Source organism: Peromyscus maniculatus, chromosome 4 (assembly GCF_049852395.1).
Source record: "Peromyscus maniculatus bairdii isolate BWxNUB_F1_BW_parent chromosome 4, HU_Pman_BW_mat_3.1, whole genome shotgun sequence".
NCBI classification, from domain to species: domain Eukaryota; kingdom Metazoa; phylum Chordata; class Mammalia; order Rodentia; family Cricetidae; genus Peromyscus; species Peromyscus maniculatus.
The window spans coordinates 150352040-150366587 of record NC_134855.1 but is presented as its reverse complement, the minus strand read 5'-3'; the positions used below and the strand labels follow the sequence as shown (position 1 = coordinate 150366587).

General features: G+C 47.0%; 1 protein-coding gene across 20 annotated transcripts in view; it reads left to right on the top strand.

Annotated features, from left to right (window-relative positions):
• The window catches only part of Bcas1 (brain enriched myelin associated protein 1), an 84706-nt gene that overhangs the window by 11432 nt on the left and 58726 nt on the right, over nucleotides 1-14548 (top strand). For all 20 annotated transcript variants that reach the window (XM_076571257.1, XM_076571254.1, XM_076571263.1 and 17 more), the window contains exon 4: nucleotides 11787-12364. In XM_076571257.1, the coding sequence (XP_076427372.1) occupies nucleotides 11787-12364 (578 nt within the window). The remainder of the gene's footprint in view (nucleotides 1-11786; nucleotides 12365-14548) is intronic.

The window sequence follows — 14548 nt, the reverse complement described above, 5'->3', positions numbered from 1 at the left end:
AAGAGTAAGGGCTTTTATCCCCGCACCTGGGACCAGTTTGGGGAACTTTGAGGTCCATAGCATCCTCATTGAGAGTGTATGCATTGGGATGCAGTGTATATATGCAAGGTGTATACTTATGGAGCCACAGAGCATTGCAGGTGAGGGCCAGTGACATGCACATCAGTATTCATCCTCTCCCAGATGGTGTCACCCTGGAACCTGCAGGTGACCAAGAGCAGGCTTTGTGAGTGGGTGAGATGGAGAGGTGGTCCTGAGCTCTTTAGGGGGTCTAATGTCATCCAAAGGGTCATAAAGAAAGAAGCGAGGGGGACAGAGCTGGAAAAGAAGCTGTGACATTGGGAGCAAATGTTAAAGGGAGGGAGGGGAGAGGGAAGGAAGGAGAGAGATGGAGAGAGAGAGGCTGAAAGACGGGTGCTGACAGACTTGACTAAGTAGCATACAGCCTCAGAACAGGTGTGGACGTTTCTAGAAGCTGACCCACTTTTAACATGTGACTTTCTGAACTGTAAGATGCCTGTGTTGTATTAAGGCCCAAACTTTGTAGTCATTTGGTGCCACAATGCATGCAAGCGTGGCAGTCTAACTAACTTGACTTGGGGGGGGTAGCATGGAATTGGAACTGTCCAAGATTCACCTGTGAGATGGGACTATGCCATTCTCTCCGCCCATGACAGGAGTGTAAGGATGGCAGCGGTGAAGGATGACCTGGAGGAAGTGAAGGAGGCGGGGCCAACTACAGGTGAAGTAGACTGCAGTGCCCACCTGTGTCACTGGCTACCCCCGATGAGTCAATCTTTTTAAAATTTTATTTTATGTGCATTGGTGTGAGGGTGTTAGATCTCCTAGAAATGGAGTTAGAGACCATTGTGAGCTGCCATATGGGTGCTGGGAATTGAACCCAGGTCCCCTGGAAGGGTGGCCAGTGCTCTTAGCCACTGAGCCATCTCTCCAGCCCAGATGAATCAATCTTACCTGACCAGATTCTCCCTCTTGGGCATTTATTACCAAAACTTCACAGCTCTTTGGGGGAAATAAAAATGCCCCAGTTCTCTCTTTCCTTGATTCTGCTCTAGTGAATTTATTCTCTTTAAAAGAAAAAAGTGTCTATCTTCACAACTGATGGATGGCAGAGCCTGGCACGTGACTGATCTGCCAGAGCACATCATTTCTCAGGAGCTGATACCTGTCTCTGTCACACACGGATAAGATGTTTCTTAGAATTAATATCTTCCTTTTCATCCCTTGTCAATTGTCCTTAAAGAAGGAACTGCCTAATTTTGCATCTTTAAAATACATGTGTGTATCTATGTGCATGTACATATATGGAATCAGTTTAGTGAAGGGAAAATTCCCTACTCAAGTGAAAAAGGTTCCAACTGAAAAGACAATGAGTGAGAATTTGCCAGTTTGGATCCTTGAGGAATTCTCCCGGACAATGCCCCACATCATAGCTGCCTGACAGCGGAAGAAATTATGGGGCCTGGGCAGCAGCTAATATGTGGTGTATTCTCTTAGCAGCTGCTGTTTCCAACTGCTCTGTCGGTGTTTGCATTGGTTTTTGGTGTTGTTGCTTGTGGTGGTTTTATTCTCGTTGCTCATTCTGACCTCAAAGTCACAATCTCCCTATGTTGTCCTACAGTAGCGGGGGTGATAGGACTCAACACAGGGCCAGGCTGCTACTGTACTATTTTAAATAACGCTTGCATGAGTTGAATAAAAGTCTGGTAGGGGATTGGGGCTCAGTCAGTAAAGTACTGGGTCCTGAGTTTTGATCCCCAGAATCCAAGCTTATTTTTATCTTTTGTTTATTTGTTTATTTTTTAAGGCTAGCCTGGTGTCATATGCATATAATCCCAGTACTGGAGAGGTGGAGAGACATAGATCTCAGGGACTCACTGGCCAGCCAGTCTGGCCTGCTTGACAAGGGAGAGCCTGTCTCAAAATGACAAGATAGGTAATGCCAGAGAAATGATACCCAAGGCTGTCCTGTAGTTTGAACGCATGCGCACACCCGTAGACATGCACTACCTCACATACACCTGGATACACATGAGCATACACGTACACATGAGATTAATCAATTAATTTAAACTTTAGAAGCCCCTGAGAGCAAAGGGCTCTTTGCCATCTGTTATAACATGCAGTGTACTCAAGGTCTAGATCAGCACAGTTTTCTCCAGCCTTCTGGGAGATTCTGATGCCATGGGAATGTGAGGATGGCTAAGGGTCAGTCTGAGGCTGTGTGAGGCATGGAAGCTGCAAAGAGCTAGAAATGACTGTCTCCACAGCTCTATGTGTGGCTCCTGGTAGGAAGCCAGTGAGAGATTTGAGGTACTCCAGTGACAGCCTGAAGTTAGAGTTTTCAATTAGAATGCCCCAACTCAAGACACCTGCAACAGTGTTCTAACCAAACACACTGCACGGCAGACCCGGAGATGGCTACCTCTGTCGTTAGGTCTGCCTCACTACTTCATCATCCTAATCATAACCATTATCATCACTATAACCATCAACCATCATCACCATTACTAGCAGCTGCCATCATCACCATCAACCATCATCACCATAATCATCACCATCTTTACCAGACAACATCACCACCATTATCACCGTCATCACAATAGTCATCACCATTATCAAAAATTTCTTTCATCTGCTTTGAATCCTGTATCTCTTCTGTTTCCCTCTTTTCCTTTCATTGTCTCTTTCTTTTCACTACTTGAACATTTGTTTTCTTTTTGCTTTTTTCTTCTTTTCATGTATACGCAGCATACATGATTGCATGTATGTTGGCACACGTGTGTATGTGTGCGCGTGTACATATGCACATGGAGGCTCAGGGTTGATGTCGGTAATCATCCTCCATTTCCCTTCCACATTATTCTTCACAGCAGGTCTCTCAGCCAAGCCCTAACCTCACCAGTATGGCTGGCATTGTTAGCCAGCTTGCTCTGGAAACCCCAGTCTCTACCATCCAAGGCTGGGATGAATGACAGGCAGGCCGCCCTGCTCACATGGCGTTTATGTGGGTTCTCGGGGTCCACATCAAGCCCCCTTGCTTGCAGTGGAGCACTTTGAATTCTGAGCCCTCCTGGTACATTTTAGTGGCATAAGGCAAGTGGATCTAGTTCACAGGCACAGTAAAGGTTTTGAACAATGTGCAGAGCAAGGTCAAGGCTATGTGGGGAGATAATGTCTCCAATCTAATTTCATGGATTCTTGGACCCCAGCTCAAATACCCTTCCTCAAAGTGCCTGGATAATTTCAAATCACAGACTGTTTTCAGAGTTCACCTGGGTTGTGGCATGCATCCGTATGCCTCATTCTCCTTTAAGGTAAACACCATTCCATTGCCACATTTCCTTGATTCACTCCTAAGTGAACGGGCATTTTGGTTGTGGTTGTTTAAACTCCAATGCTTATAAACAACACATCTCTGGGCATTTGTGAGCTCATTTTTGAGTAGATATATATTTTGGTTCTCTTGGGCATGTCTATGTAGGAACAGAACTGTGGGTCATATGCTGGCTCAATGTCCACCTCTCTGAGAACTTCCTTAACTGTTTTCCAAAGCAACGGCCCATTTCACATCCCCACCAGTGATGCACACAGATTCCAGGGCATCAGTGACGTCACCAACACTGGCTTCTGGCTACCTTTTTTGTTACAGCCACCCCAGAGGGTATGGAATAGAGCTGTGCTGTGATTATGACTGCATTCCCACAGTGACAATAAAACTAAGCATCTTCCCATGTGCCCAATGACCACTTGTATATCTATATTTGGAACAGTGATGCCATCCTAACCTGACGGCTTTTCTTCCTCCTGCCCCCACCCCCGCCCCCCCCCCCCCCCCGGGTCCTTTGCCTATTACCATCTCCTCAGTAATTTACCCAGAATCCCAAACTAACAATAGTTGGCCTTTGGCAGTTTCCTGTGTGTGGAGAGCTTGATTTCTTATCCCACCCCTATCGCTAATAGCTGTACACACAAGGAAAGCAAGGTGGCACTTTCTTTGGCAAGCTACTTAACTTTTTAAAACCTGCTTACCATAGTACCTGATCAGCTTCTCTCAATGGTGAGAGGGACATTACGTGCTGCTCTGAATTTCCAGACGGTTTTTGGAAAGTGATCTGGCGCCATCTTTTTTTTTTTAATTGTATATTCATTGGATTGGGGCAGCAACTCCACATTTGCTCTCCAGTCTACAGAAGAAAGAACAACCCTGGTTTAGGATTGTCAAACATAGACCTTTACCCTGGAATTGTTTGCAGGGGAGAGGAAAGAAACAATCTGGAAACTTCCAGAATGTTCACGGATTAGGCAATGGTCATGATTAGAATGGTGGTTTACATATCGTTTGCAGTATCTATATTAAGAAATATTATATAATGTTAAAAAAGAGAGAAGGCAGATTTGAATATTTTGGCTATGAGGGACAATATTTTTTATATAAAAATCAAAACTATTTCTACTATAGAACTGGAGGGACAGCTCAGTTGTAAACTGCTTGCCTTGCAAGAGGACCCAGGTTTGAGAACAAAAGTCTTTCAAAAAAAAAAAAAGTTGGGTATAGCAGTGTATCACTTTAATACCAGCCTGCAAGAGACAGAGGCAGGTTTATATATCTCTGTGAGTTCAAGGCCAGCCTGGTCTACACAGCCAGTTCTAGGCTAGCCAGGGCTAAACAGTGAGACCCTGCCTTAAAGAACAAACCCAAACAGGGAGTGGTAGTGTGAATTTGTAATCCCAGCATGGTGGAGACAGAAACAGCAGGTCCCTGAGGCTCACTGCCCAGCCAACCCTACCTAGAGAATCCAGGCCAGTGAGAGACTCTGTCAAAAAAAAAAACGAAGAAGAAGAAGAAGGAGGAGGAGGAGGAGGAGGAGGAGGAGGAGGAGGAGGAGGAGGAGGAGGAGGAGGAGGAGGAGGAGGAGAAGGAGGAGGAGAAGGAGAAGGAGAAGGAGAAGGAGAAGGAGAAGGAGAAGGAGAAGGAGAAGGAGAAGGAGAAGGAGAAGGAGAAGGAGAAGGAGAAGGAGAAGGAGAAGGAGAAGGAGAAGGAGAAGGAGAAGGAGAAGGAGAAGGAGAAGAAGAAGAAGAAGAAGAAGAAGAAGAAGAAGAAGAAGAAGAAGAAGAAGAAGAAGAAGAAGAAGAAGAAGAAGAAGAAGAAGAAGAAGCAGCAGCTGGATGTCACCTGGGTAGCGATACCTGACACTGTCTTCTTCTGACCTCCCTACGCACTCACAATGACAAACGCAACCACCAGATACAAACACGCAGAATTCCTGAGGAGCCACATCAGGTACAGATGTTGGCTGCAAAAGGGTGGGAGGCAGAGAGGAGGGAGAAAGACTAAGAGAGTCGTCAATTTCGGTAGTACGGACATGTCAGATGCATATTATCACCCGAGTTAAGAAGAAAAAACAAAACCCCACAAGACCAGCTCAAACATCTGCTCTGTTTGCTCCTGTTGGAACAGCTGGCTTTTCATTTGAAGTAGCCCTGCATATTCTACATTTTTGCAAAGCATATGAACAGTAGGAAGATGGTGAGAAAAGACAAGAGTGGAAAGGGTCATACCACTGCCTCAGTCTTGCCCTCGGGAACTGATCGTCAGTCACTCTTGAAAATGTGCTGTGGGCAGCACAGGGTTAATAGTGCATTCGGATCCATGACATCACTCAATGTCCAGGCAAATCAAGCTGATAATCAAGACTCCATTCCCAAGTCCAAAAGCCCCCTCTGTTATTTGTGCTTGGATTTCCTGCCAAGACATCCTGGCTCTTCAGAACTGAGATGAAAAGCCTGAAATGTGATCGTTCGGTGAAATTTCCAAATCTACCGTCTTCCTCCAAGCCATAAGCATCTGCCCCACGAAGCCTGACTCCACACTTCAGAACCACAAATGCATCTGCCCAGGACTGCGGCCACAGCTGTGTGAAGTGTCATTTGACTCTTGCAACAAGACCCGACCCGCAGAGGGTCATTTTGGCATACTCTCTGAGGTCTTCATCGGTTTCTTTCCCCAAGGGCTTCCCATCGCCCTTTGATATTTAAATAGAGTTCTCTTTTGAAGAGCTCAACATCTCCTTCCCTCCCTCTGCAATGAACTGCTTTGCCCCATGTCTGAATCTGGATTCTGACACAATAGCTGTGTGTCTGACCCATGTATTTTACCCATGTTAACTCCCATAATTCTGCAAACTCCCATAGAGATGCAGGATTTGGAACAGCACCCTTTGTGACTACTGAGCGTCCCATATCCACTTTGTGTCAGACAGGGTTGTGTAGAAAGTCGTGTTGGAGGAGCTGGAGAGATGGTAGAGTACTTGCCATGGGAATACGAGGACCTGTGCTTGGATCCCCAGCACTTACATTATAAAAAAACAAATAACAACAACAACGAAAAGCCTAGCAGCAGCACACCTATAACTCCAGTGTTGAGAAAGGAGGACCTCCGGAACTTAGGGAGCAATCAGTCCTGCCAAATCAGTATGTTCGAGGTTCAGTGAGAGACCCCTTCTCAAAAAGTAAGGAAATGAGGACATGATTGAGGAAGTCAGCTGAAGTTGACCTCTGACCTCCATATGCATGTGTACACACATGTGCATGTACCCCCACATACATGTGCGCTTGCACACACACACACACACACACACACACACACACACACACACACGCCATACACAAAAATGAGGTTTGTGTGGAGAACAAGCATCATGAACCAATAGAACAGGCATTCAGAAGTGGATGCTTTATTGGGAGAGCAAAGACGAGCAGTCCAGCTTTCCCTTTGAAAAGTTCTGTGAGAACTGGAACAAGAAATCTCAGGAAAAGAGGAGCCTGTCCCCAGCAGCTTGTGGCTATTCTGCTGTAACCATCAACGTCTTCCCCTGAGTGTGTGCAAGGCTTCACCCAGGAGCTCTGCAGTCAGTTACCTGTGTCACGTGACTTAGCCCTACTGCCAGGCTCCTAAAGACAGCTGCAATTAGACATCGGAAGACTCCGTCCACTTGGGGCTGAGATATAGTGGGGAGGAAGCAAGGAGTTCCAGTAGTTCTCTCTTTTCATAGGGGACATACTCCAGCCCCCCTCAGGGGTTCCCTAAAACACTTGATAGTACTGAGCTTGGGACATACTACGTGGTTTTTCATCCGTGTATGCCTGTGATGATGTTTAGAGCCCAGCAAGACGGCATAGCAGGGCAAAGCGCTTGCCACCAAGCTGGAGACCTGAGTTCGATGCCTGGAACCCACACAGTGAAGGAGTCCTTCGGGCTGTCCTCTGACCTCTGCACATGTACCATGGCACTTGCCCCCCACCTGCGCATCCATAATAAATAAGTAGAGGGCTCAATAAAAAGTGTCCCCCAAAACCGGAAGAAAAATCCAAACCAACATGTGTATAGACACACAGAAATGCAAAACACTACTTAAAAAGAAAAGAAAAGCAACGAGACTTCTACAAAAGCCAGAACTCCTGACGCCCAAGTTCAAGACACCAACTCGGGTAAAATGCCAGGAAGATTTCAAAAGTTTTCTTTTAACATGATTGATGGCCTGAAAGAGCATGCAAAGAAGCTGCTAAATTCAATTCAGGACCAAGAGAGGGAAGTCAACTACACAGAGGGACGGTTAGCAAAATGGATGAGAAAATCAGCAATATGAGTGGAAAAGTCAGCACATAGGAAAACATGAGCAAAGGAATTAAGATTTTAAAAAATCAAATGGAAATATTGAGAGTATTTCAAAATATTTCAAAAAAAATGACGCAGTGGAAATTTTTTCCACGAAGTGGAAATAATCCTCAATGGATTCCACCAAGCAGAAGAAAGAAATGCAGAGAGGGACAATAAGGTTAGTGATCACCTTCATGTAAATGGTCCTTGTCCATAAAGAGACGGGCTGGCTTCCAAAGCTAGAACCAACTGTGTGCTGTCTCCAAGTAAGACATTCCACAGTCGGACAGTGGTGGCACACGCCTTTAATCCCAGCACTGAGCAGGCAGAGGCAGAGGCAGAGGCAGAGGCAGGTGGATCTCTGTGAGTTCCAAGACAGCCTGGTCTACAGAGAGAGTTCCAGGACAGGGCTATGAAGAGAAACCCTGTCTCAAAATCAAACCAAAACAAACAAGAAAGAAAAGAGAAGAGAAAGAAAGACATGCTAGTGAAGACTCCCACAGACTGAGAGGCAAAGGATGAAAATCTGCACAGCAAATGGGAACCAGACAACCAGATAATCTGGTATCTGTTAAAGTTGACTCTGAACCAAACATAGAAGAGGTTTTAAAAGACCACTACATATTAATAAAGAAACAAATCAGTTCACCAAGAGGATATAAATATACATGCACCAATTTTATAAAACAAACACTACTGATCATAAGAGGTTGGACACCTAAGCTGGAGTTGGGAAGGAGTGAGGTCACTGGACCCTGAAGATGGACTTGAGGAGGTGTGGGGGTCACTGGACCCCGAAGATGGACTTCGGGAGGGGTGGGGTCACTGGACCTCATTATTTGTTCTTTCCAATGTGACTATGTTGACTATATCTCCTTTCTCTGCTCTTGATATTTGTTGTCTTCTAATCAACCTACTGAGGATGAGTGGCCAAACCCAGCTTCTCAGGGCTTCCAGACCCAGGCTCTGGCCCTAACACTCTGCTAACAGTATGAACTACCCAGCTGATGAGGGATATCTTTCTGTACTCTCTGAATATGTTTTATTACCATTGATTAATAAAGAAGCTGCTTTGGTCTATAACAAGGCAGGATAGAGCGAGGCAGGTAATCCAAACTGAATACAGAGAAAAAGAAGGCAGAATCAGGAAGAGATGCCAGCCAGCCACCGGAGGAACAAGATGCATTAGAACACAGATAAAGCCACTAGACACGTGGTAAAACACAAATTAATAGGATTGGGTTAAGTTGTAAGAGCTAGTTAGTAATAAGCCTGAGCAATAGGCCAAACAGTTTATTGTTATATTAGGCCTCTGAATGATGATTTTATAAGTGACTGCGGGACCGTGGGGCCACAGGTCTGGCAGGACAGAGAAAAGCCTCCATCTACACCCACTAGGGCTTTGGCTGTCATGAAGGGAACCCACTCAGAACTCCCCCCGAGTTCTGACAAGTCACCGAGTGGCTTAACCTGATCTTGTTTCTTCTTGCTGACGGCTCGCTCTTACATGGGTTGCGTGGTATCTGGTATTGAGACTTTTCAGAGCAAAATACTAGCACATTTCCCCCCATGGAGAGTGTTGTCTTGTGGTTTTTTTTCCCCCTCTGGCTATAACACCTTTGGGCTCCTTTGGTTCCCAGGCAGAACGAGAAGCAGGGAAATCAGTCCATGCTCTCAGGGGTTGCAAAAGCCCCATCTTGCTTTCAATCCCAGTCTCTCTGTTTTTGTTTCCTCTCCCTCTGGCATGGACCAGACCCACACTCCATGACAGGATACAGGCCTCCCTCGCTCATGTGGTCCCTGCTCTGCTTGCTGCTCTCTCCTCCCGCCGCTCTTTCCCTCCCTCCTGCAGTCTATCTGCCCCCAGTATGAGTTCCGGGCACAGGAGAGCATCAAAGGAGGGCCAGCCAACTTAGCTAATGCACTGACTGCGGACTTCCTGATGAAGCCTCCCTGGTTCCGCCACTGGCCTCATCTTACGTCACTTCTCTGTCTTCTGTGTTACTAAGAGGTCACTGAGGCACACAAGCTCTCTCCTCTGGTTCCTGACTCCAAACACTGTAAGATACCAGAATTTGGTGGTGTGACTGTGAGTGAATGTGTGCACACGTGGCCATGTGCTTATCGCCCCGTGTTAACGTGGAATGGAAATACAACGAAGAGCTCTCCGATCCTCTCCCACCTTTATCCCTGCTCCTTGACTGCTTGCAAACAGATACGGAGACGTGTCTGTCTAAGTGTATACCAAACACGATGCAGTGTTGGCGAGGATGGAGCGGAGTCTTCGACATTATCATAGTATCTGTCGGACATTAAGTACAGCAGCCCAGACCCTGGGTGAGCCTCCCCCCAAGCATCACAACGGCCATACCAGGGAGCTATACACATTCTCATTTGTTTTATTATATTTCATGTGTGTATATGTGTGCACTCACATGCTTATTTGTATGCAGATGTTCATATGGGTTCAGGTGCATGTGTACACATGGATGTGTGAGGTGGAGGCCAGAGGTCAGCCTCAAGTATTGTTCAGGGGCTATACGCATTTGTACTGAAACAGGGTTTCTCACTGTCTTACCAGCCTGGAACTCGCCCATCAGGTTAGACTGGCTGGCCAGTGTGCCCCAGGGATCCACCGGTCTCCACCTCCCCAGGGCTAGAATACCACACCCAGCTTTTTCTACAGGGGTTGTGGGGGGTGTGGGGCACAGCTACACACGGAAGGGGGCATGACCTCGGGTCCTAATGCTTGTGAGGCAAGTGGTTCAGTGAACGAGCCAGCTCCCCGGGCCAACACCCCCACTTTGTAAGTGATGGAAACTCAAGCTCCCTAGGGAATTTCCCGGGATCTCAAAGCTGGCCAGTAGAAGATCTTCAGAATCAAATCCAACTCCAAACTCCTTCCCACTGCTTTGCTGCCAAGGGGCCTTGAAAAGAAGGCAGTTAATTGGTTCATGCAGGAAGGGTTAGGTGTTTGGGAGTGCAGCTCCCAGGCAGTTGGGAAGCTGCCACCTACACACACAGAATGCATGAGCTGGCCACCTCTCTAGTGCCCTCCAGCCTTGCTGAACACACCTGCTCTTCTGAGTAGTACTGTTTCAGCCTAGATGTTGCCAGAGGCGATGCTAATAGACGTCTTCTTACATTAAGACCGAAAGGACATGAACTCAGGAGGGGGCTTCTGTCTGACCTCCTCAGTGGGCACTGGAGGGAAGTGGCTTCAGCTCCGGTGCCAGTGGTCTCCCTCACCAGTGGTGCCAATAGCCAAGTTTCCTGACGTGTATCGAGCAGTTAGTGTATCTCAGCTAATTTCCTGTGTACTTTAAACACATTAACTAGTGTTATTTCCGGAGAAAATGGTTAAGGCAGGTCCTACTGTTTCTTCATTTTTACCAGAGAGTAAAGCCAGAGAAGAATTAAATGACTTGGATTCAAAAAGATGTTTTGTTTATTTGTTTGTTTTTGAGACAAGGCCTCACTGTGTGCTCTGACTGGCCTGGAACTCACAGAGATCTGCCTGCGCCTGCCTCCATAATGCTGGGATTAAAGGTGTGGGCCACCACTCCCTGCCCGAGGTGGTCCTTGAATATCCCGGGGGACATTAATAAAATATGTGTGATTACCACAGCTTTGGGGTGTAAGGGCATTCAGGAGGCTGGGGCTGATGGAGCCGCTATACATAATACACAGGGCAGGATCCCACAGTAAGGAAAGGCTCAACCCCAGATGTCTAACGTGTTGAGGGGTTGGTGGACCCCCCAGCTCCGGAGCCCAAGCGCTAACCTATTGTGATTTCCTATTGGAAAACCTTAACTTCACGCTTCTCTGGGTTCCAGGAAGATCAAAGATGACAGTAGACCTTGTCCCTCTCACACATGGTGCTTGGCAGGTAGTGACTTCCCAGTCACGGCTTTTCTGCCTCACCAGCCTCAGGGGGCTCTCTCCCTGGAAGAGCAGGGTCAGGAGATGTCTACTGGGCTAACCCAACAGGGGACAAGGCAGCCAGTCTGCAGAGGAGACTTTGTTTATCAGAACTTGGAGTCCATTATTCACCCTTGAATTTCCTGGCGTGTTGAATGACCACTGTTTATGTTTGTGTTTACAGTCGATTTGGGAATAAGCATCTCCAAGGATAATGTGGCTACTTCTTCCCCCAAGACAATGGAGGCCCAAGCTGTGGCCGATGCCAGCGGAAAGAATCTTGGGAAACAAGCCAAGCCCGAGGCACCAGCTGCTAGATCGCGTTTTTTCTTGACACTCTCTCGGCCTGTACCAGGACGTCCCGGGGACCAAGGCTCGAATTCATCGGCTGCATCGGGCAAGCTTGATGTCAGCCCCGGCACAGCGCCTGTGAACAAAGACCCAAGTGAGCACGGGGCACTTCCGGTGGCAGCTGCACCCGGGCCGGCTGCAGATAAAACCAGGCCAGGGTGCACTGAGGCCAAGCAGCAGGTCCTCCCTGCCACCTGCCCGCCGGCACCTTCACCACCCGAGTCCCGGGCGGAAGGCCCCTCCAAGACGAAAGAGTTCGGCTTTTTCGACAGATTATTTAAACTAGACAGGGGAAGAGAAAGCGCACCAGTTGACGGCCAGCCTGAAGAAGCCCAGGGGGTGAGAGATCAAGACCAGGCCGCCGAGGCTCCTGCTTTGCCAGGGAATCCCCATGGTGTCCCTGCTGGGGAGGTAAGTGTGTTCCTCTCCAATGGGTGCTTCTGTTGGGGACACTGACCACTGCACATGTCACCCTGCAGTCACCAAAGCCCTAGACAGGGCAAGTTTAGCCTCTTCTTTACGTTTGTGCGGAAACATCCAAAGAACAAACTACCTGCAACCTCTGTTTTATGTAAAGAAAGAGAGGTGGTAGGTGATGCAGAGGTGAAGCAGAGGTGATTCAGAGGTGATGCAGAGGTGATGGAGAGGTGATGCAGGTACAGGGCTGAGGTACAGGGCCTGTGTTTATGAGCCCAGACAGAAAGGCAGGAGGGGAAGGAAAATGACCTCTAAGAAGCTTAAGTACCAGGCCGGGGACGTGGACTGTACTTACCTAGCATGCGTGAATTCCTGGATTTGATCCCCATGGCCGCGTACACCAGGCGTGGAGGCAAAGGCTTTCAATCCCAGCACTTGGGAGGTGGAAGCAAGAAAATCTCAAGTTCAAGGTCATCCTTGGCTACTTAAAGCCAGCTTCAGACACATAAGACCATGTCTCAAAAGAAAAAAAAAGAAAGAATTAATTATATCATGACTATTAGACTACAGACAAAATTTCTAGATAGTTGAAATTGGGAAAAGACAATAAGACTAATGTATTGAAGGCTCCTGGTATCAATATTTTCACTACACCCATAAATCTGGGCTCAGGGTTTATTGAAATGTTCTTTCACATGTCTACTCCCAAACTGTACTAGTTTGGCAAACGGTCCAATGAGCAGCATTTGGGGAGGGGTCGGCCAAGAGCCCCAAGCTGCTCCTCTGAGGGCTACGACCTGGTCACCGATATTCCTGATGATGGCGGGCAACTGTTTACACACATGGCCTGGGTAGAGAAACTCTGGCTGGGTTTGCATCATTGCCCATGGACACCCAGAGCTGTTCCGAGGCGGTGACTTTTAAACAGTCGTAGGTCTTTTAGGAGTAGGGATCCAAAGCCAGTCTGTCACCTGAGTCATTTATAAGAAGAGAAGAGGCTCTGCCCGTCTTTACATGGTTGCCTCGTGACTCGGCCAAATCCTCCTCCATTAAACAAATCAGGCCAGCGTCACCAGCCGCAAACCCAGGGCATACTCAACCCACTCTTCCTCTCAAAGAACTCGGTGGCGAACAGTTTTGAAGTGGTGCTTTGCAAGCTTGGCCTCCTCTATTGGGCTGGGATGAGGACACCCTCAGAGAAGGAGCTAGATTCCATTGCAGTGGGTTCCCAGGTGAGCCTGGCTTCAAGATGCCATCTGTGTTAGAAAGACAGCAGGTATGAATGCAGTCCATCCCAGGGTGATGTCTGGAGTTGAAATCATCTTTCAGAGTAACCCCACCCCCAATTATAAACATGTTTTCTTTCCTAGATAAAAGACCTCTCTCACTTAGCATTTGCCAAGGAAATGTATGTGCTTAATTGTGTTATACTTCAAATTTCCATATTTTTTTGGGGTGGCAGTATCATTGAAATTTGAAATATTGATTGTCCATCATGCACACATAAAACAGTTGTTTTTTTGTTTGTTTGTTTGTTTGTTTTGTTTTTTTTACATAGTATGAGATAACCATTTCTCCTTCAGCCTACAAGTGCATGGATATTTGAATGCATATATGTGCAATGTTTTTAAAAAACTGAACAGCAGAAAAAAACGTCGCCTTCTGATTTGTACAGGTTTCTCATCTGGCCCCTGGGGCCTACTTCTGTGTTTAGGGGAAAACCAATTGTTTTTTAAGTATAGTGAGAAAATACAGCTCTCAGAAAATAACATGAATAAAACGTCCCAATCAATAGCATTCTTGGAGCTAGTACAGCCACAATGCAAAGTTGAGCACTGGATGCATCGATTCAGAATTCTTAAGGTAAATTATGCCCTGGGTTCTGCCATGTCAGCTCTCCCTCCCCGTCTCCCATCCCCCACAGTTCTGCGCCTCCACCCCCCACTGTCACTGCATGCTGGTTTTGGAATTCCAGCCATAGAGCCTCTGAGCTGTGAATTAGGACAGAGATAACTGGCCCCCATCTCATCCTGGAGAGGGGTGGGTAAACACACAAATCTGTGTTTTCAGAATGACAATCTTATTTGTGCGCCTCATAAAACTACATTCAGACCATAGCATAATTAAAACAAGGCAAGAATTCATGGACAAATGGAGCATTTAGCACGGAGGCCAAAG